This window comes from Lichenostomus cassidix, chromosome 17 (genome assembly GCF_008360975.1).
Source record: "Lichenostomus cassidix isolate B80296 chromosome 17, HeHo_3.0, whole genome shotgun sequence".
NCBI lineage: Eukaryota > Metazoa > Chordata > Aves > Passeriformes > Meliphagidae > Lichenostomus > Lichenostomus cassidix.
In genome coordinates this window covers 10,602,659-10,621,798 of record NC_139497.1, presented here as the reverse complement: position 1 = coordinate 10,621,798, position 19,140 = coordinate 10,602,659, and the positions used below count along the sequence as shown (strand labels likewise).

At 61.6% G+C, this 19,140-nt stretch overlaps 1 protein-coding gene and 1 long non-coding RNA gene across 4 annotated transcripts; one reads left to right on the top strand and one right to left on the bottom strand.

Annotated features, from left to right (window-relative positions):
* Positions 1-83: 83 nt before the first annotated feature.
* AJM1 (apical junction component 1 homolog) lies at positions 84-9,670 on the bottom strand. 3 transcript variants are annotated; one of them, XM_085076548.1, is made up of 3 exons: positions 9,453-9,670; positions 5,457-5,530; positions 84-3,745 (listed from the first exon to the last, which is right to left on the bottom strand). In XM_085076548.1, the coding sequence occupies exon 3, from the start codon at positions 3,680-3,682 to the stop codon at positions 443-445; it is 3,240 nt and encodes a 1,079-aa protein (XP_084932674.1). In that variant the 5' UTR covers positions 3,683-3,745; positions 5,457-5,530; positions 9,453-9,670; the 3' UTR covers positions 84-442. The 3 variants fall into 3 exon arrangements, with proteins under 3 accessions (XP_084932674.1, XP_084932673.1, XP_084932675.1); XM_085076547.1 differs by lacking the exon at positions 9,453-9,670 and adding an exon at positions 8,471-8,762; XM_085076549.1 differs by lacking the exons at positions 5,457-5,530; positions 9,453-9,670 and adding an exon at positions 8,471-8,762.
* LOC146430043 (uncharacterized) lies at positions 6,950-13,009 on the top strand. Its single transcript, XR_014855412.1, has 2 exons — positions 6,950-8,068; positions 9,957-13,009. It is a non-coding gene; the product is annotated as an uncharacterized LOC146430043 (long non-coding RNA).
* Positions 13,010-19,140: the final 6,131 nt, after the last annotated feature.

Sequence of the window (19,140 nt, the reverse complement as noted above, 5' to 3'; positions counted from 1 at the left end):
GACACCCCAGGTCCCTCCAGTCACCCTTCCAGGGCCCCCCCAGCACCTGACGCTCCGGCAGTAACACGCCCAGGGCACATAGACATGGTGGGGACACGGTCCTGGTGCAGCCCAATAGGGTATGGTCGCTGCGGGACCCCCGGAGCTGGGGGGGCCCTGAGGCAAGCCCGGGGGACTCGGGGTGTGTGGCAGCCCGGTGGGCAGAGGCTAGGGGGTGTGTGGGGCGTCCCTGCTCTGCCCAAGCACCGCTCACCCGAGAGGGCTCTGCAGAGACTTGTCAGGCCCTGGGTTCCAGGCCAAACCTCAGGCTGTGCTCCCATCACCCCCCGGCCCCCCCAGCATTGCCGGCCGCCCGCAGCCCCCTCCTCTCCTTGGTGTCACAGCCGAGGGGGTTCCAACAGGACAGCATGTATCTACAGAGGGGGTGCCCCCTGTCCTGCATTTACATGATGTCGTCCAGGAGGTTGGGACTGGCCACCCAGTCGAGGGTGCGAGGCTCGGAGGCCGCCATGATCATGCACATGAACTGTTTGCCTGTCCTCTTGTCGATGGGGTAGATGGTGGTGGGGGTGAAGCGCTTGTTGCTTTCCACGAAGTCGCAGAGCTGCTCATAGACAGCGGGGAACTCGTGCCTCAGGAAGACGCCGCGGATGCGCAGCTCCCGCTGGATGTTGATAAAGCAGACCTCCCTTGCCTTCCGGCCCTCCTCCCCTTCCTTGTCGATGTCCGCCGTGCCGGGCGGTGGCGTCAGGATCAACGTTTCCATGTCCCGCTCCTTCTTCAAGATCTTCTTCTCAGGGCTGGAGGAGGCTAAGGCTACCTTCGCATATTTCCTGACAGTTGGCACCTGCATCTTCGGTGATGGCCTCTCTGGCACTTTCTGGGTGACAGCCACGGTTACATTCAGCAGGAAACATTCGTTGGGGTCGTATTGGTTGCCTGTCTCCCGCAGCTCCTGGGCGTACTCCCCCAGATTGTCCGAGTAGCTGTCCAACTCCCGCAGGGACAGATAGGTGGGGGACATCAGCAGGCTCTCCAGCCCAAACTGGAGAAAGTTCTCGGCCGAGCCTGCATTGGGGAAGCCCAGGAAGAGGACGCCACGGCCACGGGAGAGGTATCCCACCTTGGCGATGCGTGAGAAGGCCTTGTGCACCTCAGTGTTCTCGCGGCAGAACTGTAGGACGTGGCGGCAAACGCTGCCCACACGCCCGTAGACGCAGCTTGCCTTGTGCGTGTCCCAGTCCTCGCGCCGACAGTGCCGGGAGCAGTAGTAGGTGTAGCAGCTGTGGCATGATTTGAAGTAGAGGCAGGCATTGAACATGGTCTCTGTGCGCCGGCACTTGGCATTGGAGCACATCATCATGTCATCCTCCTCTGCACTCAGGTCGGGCGAGCAGTTCTCTGGTGACTTCTCGAAGGGGCCAGTGGCTGGCGGGGCAGGTGGGGGCCGCGGGGTGCCAGAATGGGAGCTGGGGCCTGGCTGCTCCTTTGTGGGTCGGGGTCCCTCGGGCACGTTGTGAGTGATCCGCCTGCCCTCACCCCGCCGAGAGGGCCCTGGGACACTACTGCTCAGGAGCTGCTTGAGCTGCTCAGCAAGGCTGTCCCTGTCCCCAGTGCGGTGGCCCGGTGCTGGCTTATAGTCAATGACAAGGTCGGTGATGAGCTCGTCCAGCTGCTCCAGGCTGCGCTGACGCCCCGAGCCACTTTCCCTGGGGCTGGGCTGTGGGGCACAGGGCACAGCGTAGGGCCCACGCTCCCGCCCTGCATCCAGCATGTCCCAGCTGGCCGAGCGCCTCTCGCTCCGGCCCAGCCCATCAGTGCGGATGTCATTGTCAGTGATGGTGATCTCTGGCGTGACATACCAGGAGCGGCCTGGGGGCCCACGGCTGCCATCGGCGTGCACCCGCTCAAGGATGGAGCTCTCAGAGAGCGACAGGGCCGCGTAGCGCTTGGGCGAGCTCGACAGGTTGATCACCACGGGCTGCCGGCGCTCCTCAGGGGATAAGGCACGGTGCTGATCGTGGGTGAGCAGGTTCTCATAGCTGCGCCCACGCTGCAGGGCCTCCTCTCTGCGCGCTGCTGGCGCCAGGATGTTATCCCAGGATTTGGAGTAGTGCTGGGTCTCCCGGCCCAGCCGCGGTGGATTCATGCCATAGCTGGTGTGCCAGGAGGAGAACATGGCCTCGCGCCCAGCTGGCTGCGGGGTGAAGCGTGACACTTGCAGGCTCTGGTAGGGCAGTGTGGCCCTCTCGGGGCAGTACCAGTCCCCAAAGTGCAGGGGCTGTGTGCTGCGGGGTGGGGGGCACGTGCGTGACAGCACCTCCCGCTCCCGGTACTTCCCGTAGTCCTCGGCATAGAACAGCCTGGCAGAGGAGCCGAGGGCTGGATACGTCCGAGCGTCCTCAGCATAGAGGGTTTTGACAGGGGTCCCACGCGGGGCGTAGTAACGGGGCTCGTCCCCATAGAAGGTGCGGGCAGGTGCCTCCTGCACCGGGTAAGCCCGCGCCTCCTCCACGTACAATGTCCGGGGCGGCATCGTGTGAACAGCAGCCTTGGCCGGGTCCTCGGTGTAGAAGGGCTGGGGCACGGTGTGGCGATTGGGGTAGGGGTAGCTGGCGTAGCCAGAGCTGCGGAGGGGCATGGCAGGGCTGGGGCACCGCGCTGACTCCTCTGCGTAGAAGAATTTGGCTGGGATACCGGCGGCCGAAAAAGTCATGCAGCCCCTGTCGGGGTACTCCCTGAATTCCCGTGAGGCTGGCACCGGCACTGTCTGGTACGCCAGCGCCCGGGGGTCTGGCTCGTAGTACTCACCGGGATAGGGCAGGAGCGGGGGGTCCCCGCTGTAGGAGTCGCTGGGGGTAGGTGTGCGGGACGCGGACGCCTGCCGGCTCCCTGGCACGGCCAGGCTGCGGGCGCCCCCGGGCGTGCGGGGCCAGCGGGGCGGCTCCGGACGGTTCGGGGTTGCCCGCAGGTTCCGCGCCGTGTGCACGAGCACTGCCTCGTCCGGCTTGATGTCCACTCGGCACTTGACGTGGGGGCTAGCGCCCATCTTGGCCCCCGGCCCCTCCTCGTAGCAGTTGCTGCCCAGGCAGAGAGGGGAGATGCGGCTGACGCTGCTGCGCTGCGGCTGCAGCTTGATGGGGTGAACCTCGTTGGCCAGCGCCCGCAGCGGCACCGGGCCCTCGCGGCGCGGCGAGGGATCAGTGTGGGAGGGCTCCCGTGCCACCCGCAGCGCCTCTCGCCCACGCCGGGCTGTCGGCGGTGATGCTGCCACGGTGATGGGCACCGGCGTCAGAGTGGACTTTACCCGCGGGGCGCTCTTGGAGCGGGCGCGGCGCTTTGGCTCACTCCGCTGCGCAGGGGCTCTGCCGCTGTAAGGGTCTGGCTTCGGAGGCGCCCGCCTGCCCGGCGGCCCCGGAGTGGGTTCAGGCATGCCGGGGCGCGGGCAGGCGCGCTCCATGGCCGGGAGGGTGCCCAGCTCTTCCAGCGACTCGATGAAGTCGAAACTCCTGCAATGGCGCTTGTTGAAGGGCTGCGGCTCGCGGGACAGGGATGAGGACATGGAGGCGTCACATTGTGCCAGGGGCTGACAGACAACGGAATTCCTAGGGGCTGCTGTCGCCACCTTGATGTCTTGGTACACCGTGGACACCAGGATGTCAGGTGGGTCTGTTCGTGTCATCTTAAAAGCGACTCTTCTCCCACCAGTTCCCTGTCAGACGGCCTCAGAGGACGGTAGCCCACCCTGCAAGAGAACACATGAGGTGCCTCAGTCCTGGAGAGACCTCATATGTCCACAGCTCCTGGCTCGGAGCTGGGGGTTGGCCATCTCTTCAGAAATGAAGAGATGGTTTGGGGGCATCCCAGCCTCCACTGTTGTTGTTGATAGTCATCGGGGGGAAAAAGCTGGAAGAAGTCTCCAGATCCACGGTGCAAATCACAGAGCAGCTGGCAGGGCACCACCCATGGTGGCAGCCAGGGAGCTCCGTGTACCAGCTTAGCACAGCAAGAGGAGAACACGGAGTACTGTGCCCTGTACCTGGGCCAAAGGACTGTCTTGCAGGATCACATGAATTGGCAGCTCTGAGCAGGGCTATGGGGGCTCAACACCAGGGTTTTCCATGAGGACTGTGTGCCCAGCCCCAGTGTGAGTACTGGAGTGGTGAAGGGTCTTCTGGGACTGTGTGCACCCATGTCCCAGCACCAGCACTGTAGGTGGGGACAGGCACCATGAGCACCCACCATGGTGGCTGGGAAGCCCGACAGTCTGGGGCTCTGTGGGAGAAAGGAGCCACACCCCCTTCCTGTAGTGGCTGCCATTGTGGCCCACAAACATCCCCGTGGGATGGCCACAGTGCTAGCTACACAGAGTCACATCACTCCCCAGGTCTTCCAGAGCAGGGGTGGCAGAGGAGTGCTGTGGTGTGTGCTCCAACCCACATGTCAGCAGTGACTTGTCCATCACGTCCCTGTGCCAGAGGGGCTGTGCTGGCTCAATACCCACTGGCTTTGTCCTCTTCCATGTCCCATGTCTGTGACACGTACCCTGGGCTGGAGAGTGAGTGGGATGGTGGCTCCACCTGCTCTGGGATATGGGGTCTGACACCCACTGTGTACCAGCACCAAGTGCCCCAGTGCTCTGGGGCAGTGCTGTTGGGTGGCCAGGGTTGGCAGAGTCCCCAGCTACAGTGTTACAGGGCTGTGTGACAATGAGGGCATCAGCAAAAAGTTCCCACAGTGCATGGGCAGGGGTAGGGGTAGGGCAGAGGAAGGGGTTTGCCCACAGGACTAGGTAGGTTGTAGTGCCACCAGCCCTTCAAGAGCTGCTGTGGGTTGCCACCAGCACTGAGGGAGGAGCACTTTCTTTGCCCATAGCAGGGATACCCCTGGCTGACACCTCACCATATCCTCTGAGTGTTGGGTATTGTGGCCACCAAGGGCCCAGGAGTGCTGGTGGACACTGGCTGCTCTATGTTGCACTAAAGGTGCATGGGCACGTGGTGTTAAAGAGCAGCAGAGTACCACAGGGAAGATGTTTCTTGGAAGAAAAGAATTTACTTTATTTGGCTAGAAGCACTGACTACACAGAGATGGGGTGGGGGACTTGGGTTCCTCCTCATGACCTGCCCCAAAACTGGGGGGGGTGCAGATGCCAGAGCTGAGGTGACACCACTGGGCTTGGGATGTCTCTCCATAGGGTAGGCTGGGGAGAGCTGGGGATGCCATGAGGAAGGAGATGTGGGGGTCCTGGTGCCTCCCTGCGGGGCTGGGGGGGTAGGTTTGCCCCCATAGAAGTGGCCCTGTATTGGCTCTGCTGTGTTACAGTATGTGGGAGCTGAGCTGGATCTGGAAAGGCAGCCCCCAATGCCATAGTGATGGTGACAGTGGCATTGGGAAGCCAATCCCTGTGGTGTCGGGATGGCTGGTAGGCAGGGAATTGTAGCCCAGAGTCCTACCTGGTCCGGCAGCAGCAGTGAGGGGGTGGGTGGGCTGAGGTGGCCGAGGGGCCTGTGGCGTCTCCATCCCAGCACTGCAAAATAAGCAAGGCACGTGAGGCTCCTGGGGCACCCCCAGCGTGGTGGAGGGGTGGCTGCTGGGCCACTCATGCCTTATGAGCACATGGAGCACCCCAGAAAACCCCTGCAGCCACAGTCTTGCTGAACCAAAAAGAACTGTCACTCAGCGAGGCCACTGTGCATATCCCTGTTGCACTGGGGATGTGGGCACTGTGTCCCATGGGCACCAGTGTGTCTTCCACCCACCCAGCAGCACCCACCGCCGGTGGAACTGTGGGGTTGCCATGGTTTCTCCAAATTATTCCTCCTCTGAGAGGACAGTGTGGGTGAGGACGACGTGGGTGCAGGGAGAGGCTGTGTGGGGAGCTGGAGCTCTGCGACAGTGCAGGGCGAGCATAGCCCTCGCAAAGCTGCAGGAACCTTCTGCCCATCGTAGGGGCAGAGCCAGGATGGCCCTACAGTGCTGCCAGTGCTACCATGCTCACACACCCAAGCGCCTCTGACACCGACTCCCCTCCGCAGGGAGGGGGTTTCGCCTCTCCTCTGCTCTCCAACTCCCCCAGTTGGTGGGCACCGGAACCCCCCTTCGCCCCCAGCGCTGCCCACTTTCCGCAGGCACTAGCCTCCCTGCCGGGGGTGCCCACACGGTGCCACCCCACTGATGTGACACCAGCCGGCAGCGCTTGCAGAGCAGCTGGTGCCCACGGACTGGACGGCAGCCACCGTCCAGTGGGTCCTGCTGTTGCTGCCGGCACTGCCCCGCACGGCCCCACAGGTTGCTCCCACCGTGCCACACATGAGCAACGGGCTCCGGCAGCACGAGGGGCTGGGTCGGGGGTGACCCCGCTGCCAGAGAGATCCACGGAGGCTGCTGGGAACTGCCTGCATGTGCCACGTGTGGGCTGTGCAGGGAGGGATGTACAGTGCTCCCCACCACCGCATCCCACACTGCCCGCGCACTGCCTGTGCCCTGCCTACCCCATACCCACGGCGGGCACTGCCTGCACACTGCCCACACACTGCCTGTGCCCTGCCCACACGGCCTGTGCCCTGCCCACACACTGCCTGTGTGGCTCCCTAACCCTAACCCTGCCCCGAGCTGCCCTTACGCACAGCCCTGCCAGTGCTCAGCCTGCCCGTGCTGCCCTCAGCACTTCCCGGGCACTGCCCACTCGCTGTCCGTCCCTGCATACGGCAAGGGCTGCTGCCTGCACATCCTGCTCTTGGGTGCCGTGCTAGAGCACTGCCCCGTGCGTGCTACCCGCACACTGCCCACGCTGCCTGCACACTGCCTGGGCATTGCTGCCCACCCTGCCTGCTCGCTGCCCACACACATCCCGCTGAGCAGGCAGGAGCGCTGCAGTGGGTATGGTGCCTGCACGCTGCCTGCACATGCAGAGCACTGAGCACTGAGCACGCTGCACTGCCCCCCCGCGCAGCAGCCCCAGCACACGCTGCGCTGCACCGGGCCCACTGCCCACACGGTGCCACGGGCACGGCCAGCAGCACCAGCGCTCCCCCCAGAACTGTCCCCACCACTGCGCTGGGTGCTGCCCTGAGCACATCAGCGGCACCTGCATCTGAACATGCAACCAGGACAGCATCCGGCTGCAACCACTGTGCTTGAACATGACGCTGGAGGTCCCACCAGCAGCTGCCGTGGGGGCAATGTCTGTGCTCACTGTGCCCTGGCACAGCCAACCCTGCTGCGCACAGGCCTGTGCCCGTGTGTGTGCTAGTGGGGCACTGATGGCTGCTGCTGCCTGGGCACATCCCACACCGGGAGCTGGCAGCCGCCATCGTCTGTGGTGAGGGAGCCCACTGTCCACCCAGCCCCTGCTCCGTATACGTGGCAAATAGACACTCCCCCCGTGCCACCCCCAGGATACATACACGGTGCCTTACGCCCCTATGGCATTGCCCACCCTGCGCATCAGACAGCTCCTCCACACACCCTCTGTGCTCCCCAGCCCTGTGCCCCTGCTGGTGTCTTACAGGCGCTGTGCCCCTGGCACTGCCACATGTTCTCCCATCCCCGTCCCGAGCCCCCCAGGCACAGATGGTTGCCCAGCCCCAACCCAGCCTGTGCTCCCGGAGGGGCTCATCCTGCCGGGGGGGGAGCAGCACCCCCAGCCCAGAAGGGTACCTCCGGTGCCGGCATCCGGGTTGGGGTGAGCAGTACCCCAGGGTGCAGGGGACGCCCTGAGCCCTGGCCCTTCTAGTGCCTCAGCCGGGGGGGCACCCGCAAACGGGCACGGCCGCGGGGCAGGGTAGCCAGGGGCACCACGGGAGGGCTGGTTGTGGGGCCGGGACTGGATGGAGGGTACATGGGGCGGCCCCCGGGGGGGCGGGTCTGTCCCAGGCGCTGCCGCAGACTCCGGGGCGGTGGCCCCGGCCACCCCCACCCAGCTGCGCACCGGCACCGGGGGGCACCGGGCCCGTTGGGCCGCGCAGGGAGCTGAGCTGGGCGCCGGTGGGGGGTGAAATGGCTCGGCCCGAGCACTGCGACGGGATGGGACAGAGATGAGGATGGGGTTGCGGATGGGATAGGGGTGAGATGGAGACGGCTATAGGGATGGGAATGGGATGGGGATAGGGCACTCGGCAGTATGGAGAATCCCGGAATTACGGGTGGGATGAGGTGGGATGACTCGGCTCGGGAGCAAGGGATGGGGATGGCCCCGTGGGGCTGGAGGGATGTAGAGAGAGGGCACAGCTAAATGGGGACAAGGATATGGTGCACAGGAGGATGGTATGGGGAGCCTGGGGGTTGGGATGGCCAGGGAGGATCTCGGGGGGATAGGATGGGGATGTGGAACACGGTGGGGGGAGGGGGGGGCACAGGGGGAAGATGGCATGCGATACGATGGTTCGGGGGGCCTGCGAGGGGGTGGCCCGGTCGGGGGGCCCTGGGGGTACAGCAAATCCCAGGCCCCTGTCCGGGACCCCCTTACCTGCTCCGCGCCCGCCTCTCTAGCGGCCCCCGCCGCATCGCTCAGCCGCTGCCGCCGCCGCCGCCGCGCTAGGCTGGGGCTGCCGCCGCCCCGGGGACCATGGCCCGGCTCCGCCCGATCCAGCAAGGCACGGCACGGCACGGCACGGCACGGCACGGCACGGCACGGCACGGCACGGCACGTCTCGGCCCAGCGCTCTGCCGCCGCTTGTTTTCCCATAAATACGACAGGCGGAGTTACCGGCGGGGCCGGCACCGGGACCGGAGCCTCCCCCAGCACCGCCCCCGGACCAGTCCCCATTCCCATCCCCATCCGCATCCCCATCCCCATCGCCATCCATCTCCGCTCTCCGGCCCGGCTCCGCTCGGCCCCTGTCCCAGCCCCGCCCCCACCCCAGGCAGCATCCCCCCTCCCCCCGGGACCTCCGGGCAGGGCCTGGTGGACCCCCGGCGACATTCCTCAGGGCGTTCCCCCGCAGCATGGGTGTGAGTGTCCGCGGGACCCCCCGTGTCCCCGGGGGCACCCGGGCTCAGCCCCACACCGTGTACTGAAGACTCCACGGTCCCCGAGGGCACCTGCCCTTGCACCAGCAGCCCCCAGTGTCGGCAGCCCCCAGGCCTGTCGTGCCTGACCTTTCCCCATTACCGTTGCCCTGCGCGGCCGGGGCCGACTGCGCAGCGAAATCCCCCGCTAAGCTCCGCCATGGAATGGCCTCTTTTTCCCAGAGGCTCCGGGGCTGTCGCTGCCTGTGGTGGCCGGAGCCCACAGGGATGCTCAGTGATGGAGACGGACGAAGGAGGCACGGAACAACTCCCAGCACACCCCGGTCCCAGCGACTCCAGCACAGCACCGCCTCTGCCCCACAGCTCTGCCTCAGTTTCCCCTTCCCACCTCCTTCGGCCACCCTCCACTACCCATAGCGCCGGGGGCAGCCCCAGCACCTGTGGGTGCCCCGGCAAGGGGCCATAGTGCTGGGACCTACCAGGACCTGCCATGGCTCTGAGCCGTGATCCAAGGCTGCTGTTCTCCACGTGCTCCTGCATGGCAGGTGCAGCCCGGTATTTTCTTGATTCAAAGTCCCTGTAGCCAAGACCCTTTCCTTCCTTCACTGCAGCACCAGGAACAGCCTTCCACTGCCTCTGGTGCCTGCACCAGGCAGAGCTGTGCTAGGGGGCCTGTGGTGGGCTGGCAGTGCTGTGATTCCTGCAGGAATGCCCCTGGGAGATGTGGGCATTGCTGAGCCAGCCCACTGGGACGAGCAGTCTGTGCCCTGCCCGAGGCCTGGCTGAGCACCAGGAACTTAATGCACTGACGAGTGGCACAAGAGCTCGGGGAGGAGCTGGGAGCAGGGTCAGCCTGTCCCTGCTGGACACACAGGGCCAAGAGACCCCTGGAACCCCTGCACCATGTTCAGACAGGCCCCATCAGCTGCCACCCCCGCCTTCCCCGCACGCACTCCCCAGCTTTTCCATGTTCCTCTCTGCAGGACACAGGGCTCCGGCTGCTGGTCCAGCTGCTCCCGCTGCCCCCAGCTTCCTGCCCCCACAGTCCCCGCCGTGCTGCTCCATCTGCTCCCGCCTGCTGCCACCCCACACCAGCCAGCCCCAAGCACCGCCGATGTGTTCGCGGATACACGCGGGAGCACTGGGCAGGCTCCACATGCCCTATGGGTGCAATCGCCCGAACGATGCAGGAGCCCATCCCTGTGGAATGCAGAGTTCCTGCATGAAGGACTTTGAATGCCTTAGGGCATCCCCTGCAGTGCTACCCTCTGTCCATGCAGCTGTGGCCCTGGGTGGCACCTGCATGGATTGAGGTCACCTGTCCGGAGCTCTGGGCTTTGGAGCGGCCACAGCTCCAAAATCAGGTAACAAACGGGCTGAACCATGTCCCCCAAGCCCCATGGCAAGGTACAGTGAGACCATCTGCTCCCCATGTGTGGCTGTTATTCCAGGCTGGAAAATGCTGAGGGATCCAACTGGACCATGGGCAGATCTCCATGCACCAGGGATGGCAGTGCCATGTCATGTGCTCAGGGAAATGGGGCTGTGGACACTGCCTACTCCTCGTCCTCGTCCTCATCCTCGTCGTCCTCCTCCTCCTCCTCCTCCACTTCCTCCTTCTCCACCTCCTCCACCTCCTCCACCTCCTTCTTCTCTCCTCCTCGAACCAGAGGCAGCCTGCAGGAGAGGAGAAGGGGAAGATCCCACTCAAGGAGGTTGGAGCTGAGGGCTGCAGTTGTACTGGCTGCTCAGGGCTGTGGACTGAGCACTGGGCCAAGCTGCTGCTTTGGGCTGTGACACCCCAGGCTCTCAGTCTGGGGCAGCCAGGCAGGGCAGCAGCTGCAGCCCAGGCCCACGGGCACTGAGAAGGGGTGAGTGGCAGGGCTGGGGGGCTGCCCCTGGCCTTGTGCCCACCACCCACAAGGGTGGTAGCCCCTCAGACGGTGGGGACCCCTTTGGCACAGACATGTGTGCAGCAGGGCTCTGCAGGTTGGGATGGAATTGTCCTCTACCCCTGCACAGAGGACAGAGGTATTGGGCCCCTGCCATGGCTCTGCGGGTCCAGGCTTGTTCCTGGCCAAGCTGCCAGAGCCCCCGTCCTGCTGGGGGAACACGTGAGTGGCCAGAGGGATCACACAAGCCTGGCTCTCGTTCCTGCAATACTACAAGGAAAAGGCCAGCCTGGTGTCTGTCCCCAGCCAGGAGCAGCTCCTGTCCCTGTGTCCAGGCTGCCCCACAGTGGCTTGCTGTCGAGGCGAGGAGCAGCCAGGTTGGGCTAGAGTTAGAGTAGGGGCAAATCCCCCTTTCTGTGGGGTCTTTGCCTTCTCGGTGCTGAGTCCTCCCCCAAACCCCATGGGGAGCAGAGCCACAATGTTCACTGTGTCCCTGTGACTTCCCCACCAACCCCTGACAGTGTGTCCCTGTCCAAAGTGTCTGTAGGTGACACGTAGTTCTGCTGAGCCCCATCCAAAAGGGAAACTGAGGCACAGAGGAACAATGTGCCCACAGGTCACCCTGGAGGTCTGTGGTGACTCTGGGCACTTGGCCAGACTCAAAGCAGGGCAGATCTCATTTTGGGAGGGATGTGGGGGGTCACATCTGTCCTACACAGCTGCAAAGCTGGGGGCTTTGGGGCCCTGCAGACCTCCCCAAAGACTGATTCGTTGAGGCCATGCTGAGAGCTCGCTGTGAGATTTGACACTCACCTGACTCAGGATATCGGATCCCCCAATCCAGCCCTGCTGTGTCCCTTGATGCAGCTCAGAGCAGGAAGGCGTCACCCAACGCAGAACACCCCACATGCCTGGCCCGGGGAGGCAGACCCTGGTGGGGCCAGGCATGGCAGCAGAGGCCAGTACCCAAACCTGCTGGGTCGGGGGCTCTCCTGGGCCAGCCCTCATGTCACACCAAGATTTGGGACTCGCTGAGGCAGAGCAACAATGTCAGGGACAGGGGAGACTGGTGGGGACCACAGGGACATAAGTGAGGAAGTACCACTCTGCCTGGTCCAGCATGGAGCAGTTTTGAAGCTCTAGAAAGACCTTTCTGGGCATTTGCAAAACACTGCTGGGAGAGTCAGAACATCACCAGGTGGCAGGTATGGGCAGGGGGAGGTGGGCAGTGAGGGGAGGCCTCCAGAAAAATGGTTTTCTCCAGGATCTCTGTGGCAGCAGCACCTGCAGCAGCACCTGCCCTAGCAGGGATGGAGGCCCTTGCAATACTGAGCCCAGCCATGGCACCAACTGCCCCTTGGGCAGGTTTACTCTGTTACCTCTGACAGCTGTGGTGGGACAGAGGGTCAGACCCCAGCCAGGAGGAGCTGACAGAACAGAGGACTGGAACCCCTCTGCTCTGGAGCCAGGCTGGGAGAGCTGGGGGTGCCCAGCCTGATGAAGAGAAGGCTCTGGGGAGACCTTAGAGCCCCTTCAAGTGCCTAAAGGGGCTCCAAGAGAGCTGGAGAGGAACTTTGGACAAGGACCAGGAGTGACAGGATGAGGGGAAATGGCTTCCCACTGCCAGAGGGCAGGGTTAGATTGGATATTGGGAAGGAATTGTTCCCTGTGAGGGTGCTGAGGCCCTGGCACAGGCTGTCAGGAGATGCTGTGGCTGCCCCTGGATCCCTGGAAGTGTCCAAGGCCAGGCTGGACAGGGCTTGGAGCAGCCTGGGATGGTGGAGAGTGTCCCTGTCTATGGCAGGAGGTGGAATGAGATGAGCTTTAAGGTCCCTTCCAAATGATTCTGTGACTCCGTGACCTGACCACAAGCCCCACTGAGGGTCAGTGGAGCTCATGCCCCTTTGAGCAGCAAGATTGCCAGTAGGAATTCTTCCCATTGGTTGGGACACTGCCCAAAGGAACTCCTCAAGGCTGGGAGTCCTTGCCTTACTGGGGGAGTGATTGCACATTCTGGGTTCGTTGTCCTAAAATCTTGGGAATTCTCAAGTCAGTCAGGAGTACCAATTCCATCTGACATCACAAACGGATGTTGGCGGAGCTTTAACTGGTTTGCCTGCTTTATAAAATAACTCTCATTTGAATATACTGTTTGTCTCAATTTTGTAAGATCCCTTGACCCTCCAGCAGCCCTGGTTTGGCAGTAGGACAGGGGCACTGGTGTGGTGATGCCAGAGGAACCCAACACGACCCAACTCTGAGAAAGCAAAAGCAGGGTATTCCTCAGAGAAACTCTGAAAGCAATTGGGGAAAAATACCTGGAAGGACGTTACACACAAAAGAACAATTTCCACCTCTGCCCTGTGCCGGGCGCGTTACTGAGGGCAGGCGAGACGGCACATCCTCCCAGACGGACGGAGCAGCCCGCCCAGTCCCGGTGCGCTCCGGGACTTCCCCAGCGGGACGTGACCCGGCTGGCAGATGCCAGGCAGTAAACAGGTCCTCAAAATGCCCAGCCTGGGGAGTCGGGGGCCAAACTGCCCTCCCAGGGGTGCCCTTGCCAGCCCAGGCGAAGGACGAGCTGATCCTGCCCGCGGGTGCCCGGGGCTGTCTGGGGTGGTGGGAGTGTGATGTGTCAGACCCAGCCGGCAGTTTGGGACCCGCTGTCCCCGGCACGGCGACTCCCAAGTCGGCTGTGCTGGGGAAGGGCCGGGTGGCCCCGACGACACAGCGGAGTGAGAGGGAGGCAGGGCAGCTCAGCATAGGGCCCGCGATGGGAACCGACAGCGCGGCGCTGGCACCACCAGCCTGTCCCCGGGGCCACCTGCGAGACGGAGCCGGTGTCAGGGCGATTGCACCCGCGGGATGACGGCTCCGCCAGGAACGGGCTGGGGCGCCGCTCGAGTCGAGCGTGAGCAGCTCCGGGAAGGCAGCTCCTGGCTCTCGCTCGGCTTCCCGAATGCAGCACGGAACGGGTCAGATTGCCAGCCGGAGCATGGGGTGCCAATGCTCGGTCCGTGCCGTGCTCCCGTGATATGTGATTCCATGGGAAGAGGCTGCAGTTGGGGCTGGCCAGGCCGGTGGGCAGGAGGCGGCTGCTGGGTCCTCTCCACGGGTGCTACAGCCACCCAAGTAGTGGTGAGGGCTCCAGCTCCGGGGGAACGGTGTGGGATACCCCAAAATGGGGATGGGGGGCTGCAGCACCCACCTATGCCCACCCTGTGGGAAACGAGGGTGACTGACAGCCAGTGCCTCGCCATGCTGGGGTCTCGTGTGTGACTCTGGGAAGTGTTGGGGCTGCCGAACTCCCTCCCATGCTGCTCAATTCACAGTAGGGATGAATATTTGATCCTTCCCTTTGTCCTGGGCTCTCTGTTCCCCATCCCCACTGTGTGGGCAGTTGGGAGGGGCACAGGGTGGGCGCAAAGCACCCATTGCAGGACCAGCCTTGGGGGTGCAGAAGGGGTCTGGCAGCACAGGCAGGGCTGGGGGCATAGGCAGGGTGGGGCCGTGCTGCGGGCAGGAGCCTCTGCCCCCGCCTCAGGCAGCACCACTGCAAGCTGCTGCGAAATCCCCCGTTTCCAAGGTAACGTGGGGATCCCACAGCTGGGAGAGGCAGAGCTGGAATGGGATGAGATGCTTGCTGCTGGCACCCTGCAGCTCCCGTCTGGGGGTGATGCTCTCCTTTTCCCAAGCCGGTTGGCATCAACATGATGCCTGGCAGGGGGCAGAAGGCTCTCCCCTCCTTCCAGCTTCTCTCCTCTCTCCCTCTTATCCCCTTCCCACCTCCAGCTCTGAACCAAGGGAGAAACCAGGCCCTGCTGCTCACTTGGGGGCTGGGGAGGGAACTGGAGCCTGCCCTGCACCCCCATGGGTTTGGTGGCACCCAAGGATTAGATGAAGTCTTTTAAGCAGCTACTGAGGGGTCCCTGTCTGCACAGAGTGCTGTAACCCCACTTTCCTGTTGGCCCTCAAAGGCTAGCAGGAAACCAGTCTGGAGGTCAGGCACAGGGCATCCATCTGCTGACCCACAGCAAGGCCAGAGGCAAACCCTATTTCAGATACCCTCACCCCCCATGGTGGCTGCGAGGAGGGATCTTGGTGTTGCCCTGCCACCAGTGCACTGGGTAGGGTGCTGAGCATCCTTCTAGCCCCCCTCAGTGATGCCACACAGCAGCTTGATCATTCAGGACCTTCTGCAGCTGCCGGCCCTGCAGAGACACTCAGACACTGGTGACAGCCCCAGTAGGTGGGAACCCATCACCTCACTCCTGCCATGGAGCTGCTGCCTGCCAAAGGCTGAGGGAGGGGTGTTTCTCCTGCCAGCTCCAGGGAAAATCCTGCTATTTTCTCAGCTGGCTGGCTCCCTCTCACAGCCAGCCTGCAGACACCAGCTTGGGCTGCAGCTACAGCTGCTGCCCAGGACAAGCCTCAGGCACTGGGAGTGCTCTGCATACCATGCTCAAGCATGGAGAGGTGGGATGGCATCTCACAGGTGTCCTCTGTCATCAGGAGACACAGCACCCCCATCAGCTTCCCATCTCCCCTCTGTGGTGATGGAGAGCTGCACCTCTGCCTCCCCTCCTTGCTCCTGCCCTAAGTCGGAGCCTGTCAACAACCTGGGGATAACCAGGAATTTTAGGGGTTCCCAGACTGGCTGCCCCACGACAGTATTTTGCATGCAACTCCAAGAAGAGCACACGAGCATGCAGACACTCTTGCTTTAACCTGGAATGATGTCCTGTTCCCTATGGGATGCCTGAGCCCCCAGTTTTGCTGACCTTGCCACACCTCACCCCATTGGGGTCTGCCTGAGCCCACAGGATTGCCCAGAGGTGCCAGAGGATAATTCCCTCTGCTCAGCAACTGCCCTGCCAAGGGGTTGGAAGAGGAAGCCTGGATACTCACTGCGGAGGACCCTCGGGCCAGGAGCACACCAGACATGCCTGAGACGCTGCAGGTTGGTTTTGGAGGCACACCCACAGGTTAAAAAGGCTCAACCACTTGCCCAGGTATCTTTATACAGCAGACAGAGACAGTGCTGGATTAATTATATTACGCCATGATTGAGGCTGTTGCTAGGCTACAGCCCTGGTCCCTAAGCCCATCCTACTGCAGGATTTCCCCATCATCACTAATCTGGCTGCTCTGGGGCATCCCAAAGGACAGGAAAGCACCATGGGCTCTACAAGCAGCTGGACCCTTGGATGTGGGGACACTGTAGGCAGCAAACCCATCGTGTCCCCAGCCCAGCCCCTGCCCATGCTGTGCTGGGGCTGGGAACAGCCAGGTTTATCTTCTGCCCTGCAGCCCAACCAGAGCCTTCAAGAGCACTCACAGCTTCACACATTTGTGTCCTGCTAAAACCCATGTTCCAATGACATTTTCATGTTCACTACTGGGAGGAAGGAAGCATATTCCCACCCTGGGCCTTGGCAAACCAGGAAAAGACTTGTCATGGCCTTATAGGAGCAAAAGAAATAGGGCAAAGCTGCATCCCTCAAAGGGCAGCACTGGGGCACTCCTCGCATGTGGCTCTTGGCATTGACCGTGGAGAATGAAGATGGCTGGGTGCACTGGTGAGCCAGCACACAGCTGTGGTAAAGGCCAGCCCATCCCAGGGTCAGTAGGAGAGGGATTATGTGGGAATCACTAAGGACCAGCCCTGGCATGGCCTCATGTGGACTGGCATGACTACAGAGGGATGAATTCTGAGGGTAGCTAGCTGGTGCCAGGGATGGCACAGCCAGGAAGTGGACTGGCCAGAAAGACAGTGGTGGAGCAGGGACAGAGCTCCATTGGCAAGGGGCTGGGAAGAGGCAGCAGCACTTAAAACAACAGCCCTGGCAAAGGAACAAATCAGCATAAATTGTCCAGGAATAAATCTGGATGACAATGATCAGACAGCTCCTGAGCCCCAGGGCAGAAGGTGATGGACAGCTTTTCACTGGGATCATAGAATCATGGAGTGGTTTGTGTTGGAAGGATCCTTAAAGATCAGATGGCTCCAACCCCTTGCCACGGGCAGGGAAACTGAGCTGGAGTAGGGGTGGTAGGAGCTGCAGGGACCTGTCAGCTTGTTCTGGTGCTGATTCCCTACCCGGGGTTTGTCAGGAGGCAGCCACAGGCCAGGTATCAGAGCCATGGTCCCTTTAGCACAGGCCCTGCAGGGCTGGGGCACATGGCCCAGCACCTTGGATCTCCCACAGGGAGGAGTTTTGTGACAAACACTAAGACAGGAAGAGCTTTTTCAGCAGGCTGGGCCAGGCACCTGTGCCAAGGAGACTTGGCCTTCTGGAAGGTGATGCTGTGAACACAGGAGGAATCCAAGAGACAGGAGTCACAGAATAGAGGAGGTGGGCAGCTCCAGGCCATGGGTGCAGGGTGGCTGGAAGGTCTCCCCAAAACCAGCTCCCAGCTGAGGAGCTTTGAGGCTGTCAGGCAGGGTGGAGCCTGCAAGGCTCAAGTCAGTGTCAGTCTGCTCAGAAGTCTGCACCCACAGCCTATCACAGCACCCACATAACACCCACAGCCCATCACTGCAGCTGCGTCGTCACATGCCGAGTGACAGCAACTGTGAACATTCACGCTGGGTTGTCCCACTCCAGGGATGGGTATGGGAAGGAACACTCCCCAAATAAACACTAGAGAATAAACCTGCCCAGAGAATGGGGCAGCACCTGGGCCATCCTGGCTGGGAGGATACGGTGCGTGAGAGCAGGGGGCCTTGGAGGTCTCTCCTGGCTTATCCTGAGTACTCTGGCTCCAAGCTGGCACAGTGGAAGCCAAGATGTTTTGGTGGCACTAGAGATCTCAGGCAGGCAGGGGACCAGGCACTACCCTGTCCCCGACACACATGCTGTGCTGATGAACTATCCACAGCTAAAATGCAGTGTTAAATCTGCACTTCGCCCTCTTACTGCTCCAAACCCAGCCCTTGCAGCTCTGGCCAGCATTAGCTGCAAGAAACTGCAGTTCCTCAGCCTCAAGCGCTTGATTTTTTTTTTTTTGGATGACTGATAAACCCAAAAGCAAATATCCTGGCACCTGCAGAGATGCTTGCAGGAACGATTTGTATCGCTGTGATCCTGCAGAAGCTTCCCCATAATGACAGGCACGTACATACTCTTTATATTTAGCTTCTTTGAAAGGATGGCTCAAACATAGCCTGTTTCCTTCTCCCCTCCCTCATGCTTGCTTGCTCTGGATCACACCTCATGCTGCAGCCCAAACCAGTTCAGTATTCCCTGGAAAAGGCAGAAGGCCAAATCTGAAAAAGACCAGGTTGGACAGGACTTGGAGCAACATGGTCTAGTGGAAGGTGTCCTTGCCCATGGCAGGAGGCTGCAATGAGATAAGCTTTAAGGTCTCTTCCAACCCTAACCAGTCTGGGATTCTCTGTGTATTAGGAAAAAGTGCCTTTTTGGTGCTATTCCCTTCCACATTCCCACTTGACCCACAGGGTGGGATTTCTCTGCCCTTGCTGCAGAAGCCAAACCATGCCACACACCCTCCTGGGGCTTGAGTGTAAGTAGAGCCAGCTCCCACATCTGCTTTTCTCTTTTACAGGAGTATTTTGGAGCAGAATGACTCATCTTTGCTTGTTTCTGCCTCACTCCTTGTGCTGCCAAGCCGCAGGGAATGTGAAAGCTCCTACGCCAGCAAACCCGGCACAGGAGCCAGACACACAGAGGCCAGCACCAGTGTTAGCAGAGACTGGGCACCAGTGCAGCCCCCTGTACCCACACCTGGCCAAAACCACTGCCCCCTCTACACTGTGGGAAACAACAGCTCTCTCACGGCAGACTTCAGTTTTGGGGAAAGAACTCATGGTTTTTATGTTCAGCTCATTTTTTTGGAATGATTTTTAATTCAGTGTCCCATCCCGCGAGGTGTGGGAGTGCAGCAGCATGAGGAGGGACGTGCAACCCCTGAGCCCAGGCAGGTGGGCTCTGGGAAGAAGAAGATGTGCAGAGGCAGGCATACAACAGAACTTTATAGTCAGAATGGACTGTACCAGCGTGTTTTGATCCAAAAATGGAACATGACCCAAAATCCTGATGGAACAGAATTTTCGGGACTGCAGCAGCTGAGGCTCAAGCTCCCACCTGCCTTTGCCCAAGAGGGGCTGCAAACTGGTCCTGCCTCAATCTTCCTTTTCCTCCCCAGATTTGCAAAGTTTGAACTGTTACATGGAATTTCCCTACAGTGCCACATGGAATGCTCAGAGAAGGCAAATGCTAATGGCAGACAGACCTGAACAATACACTGCTCA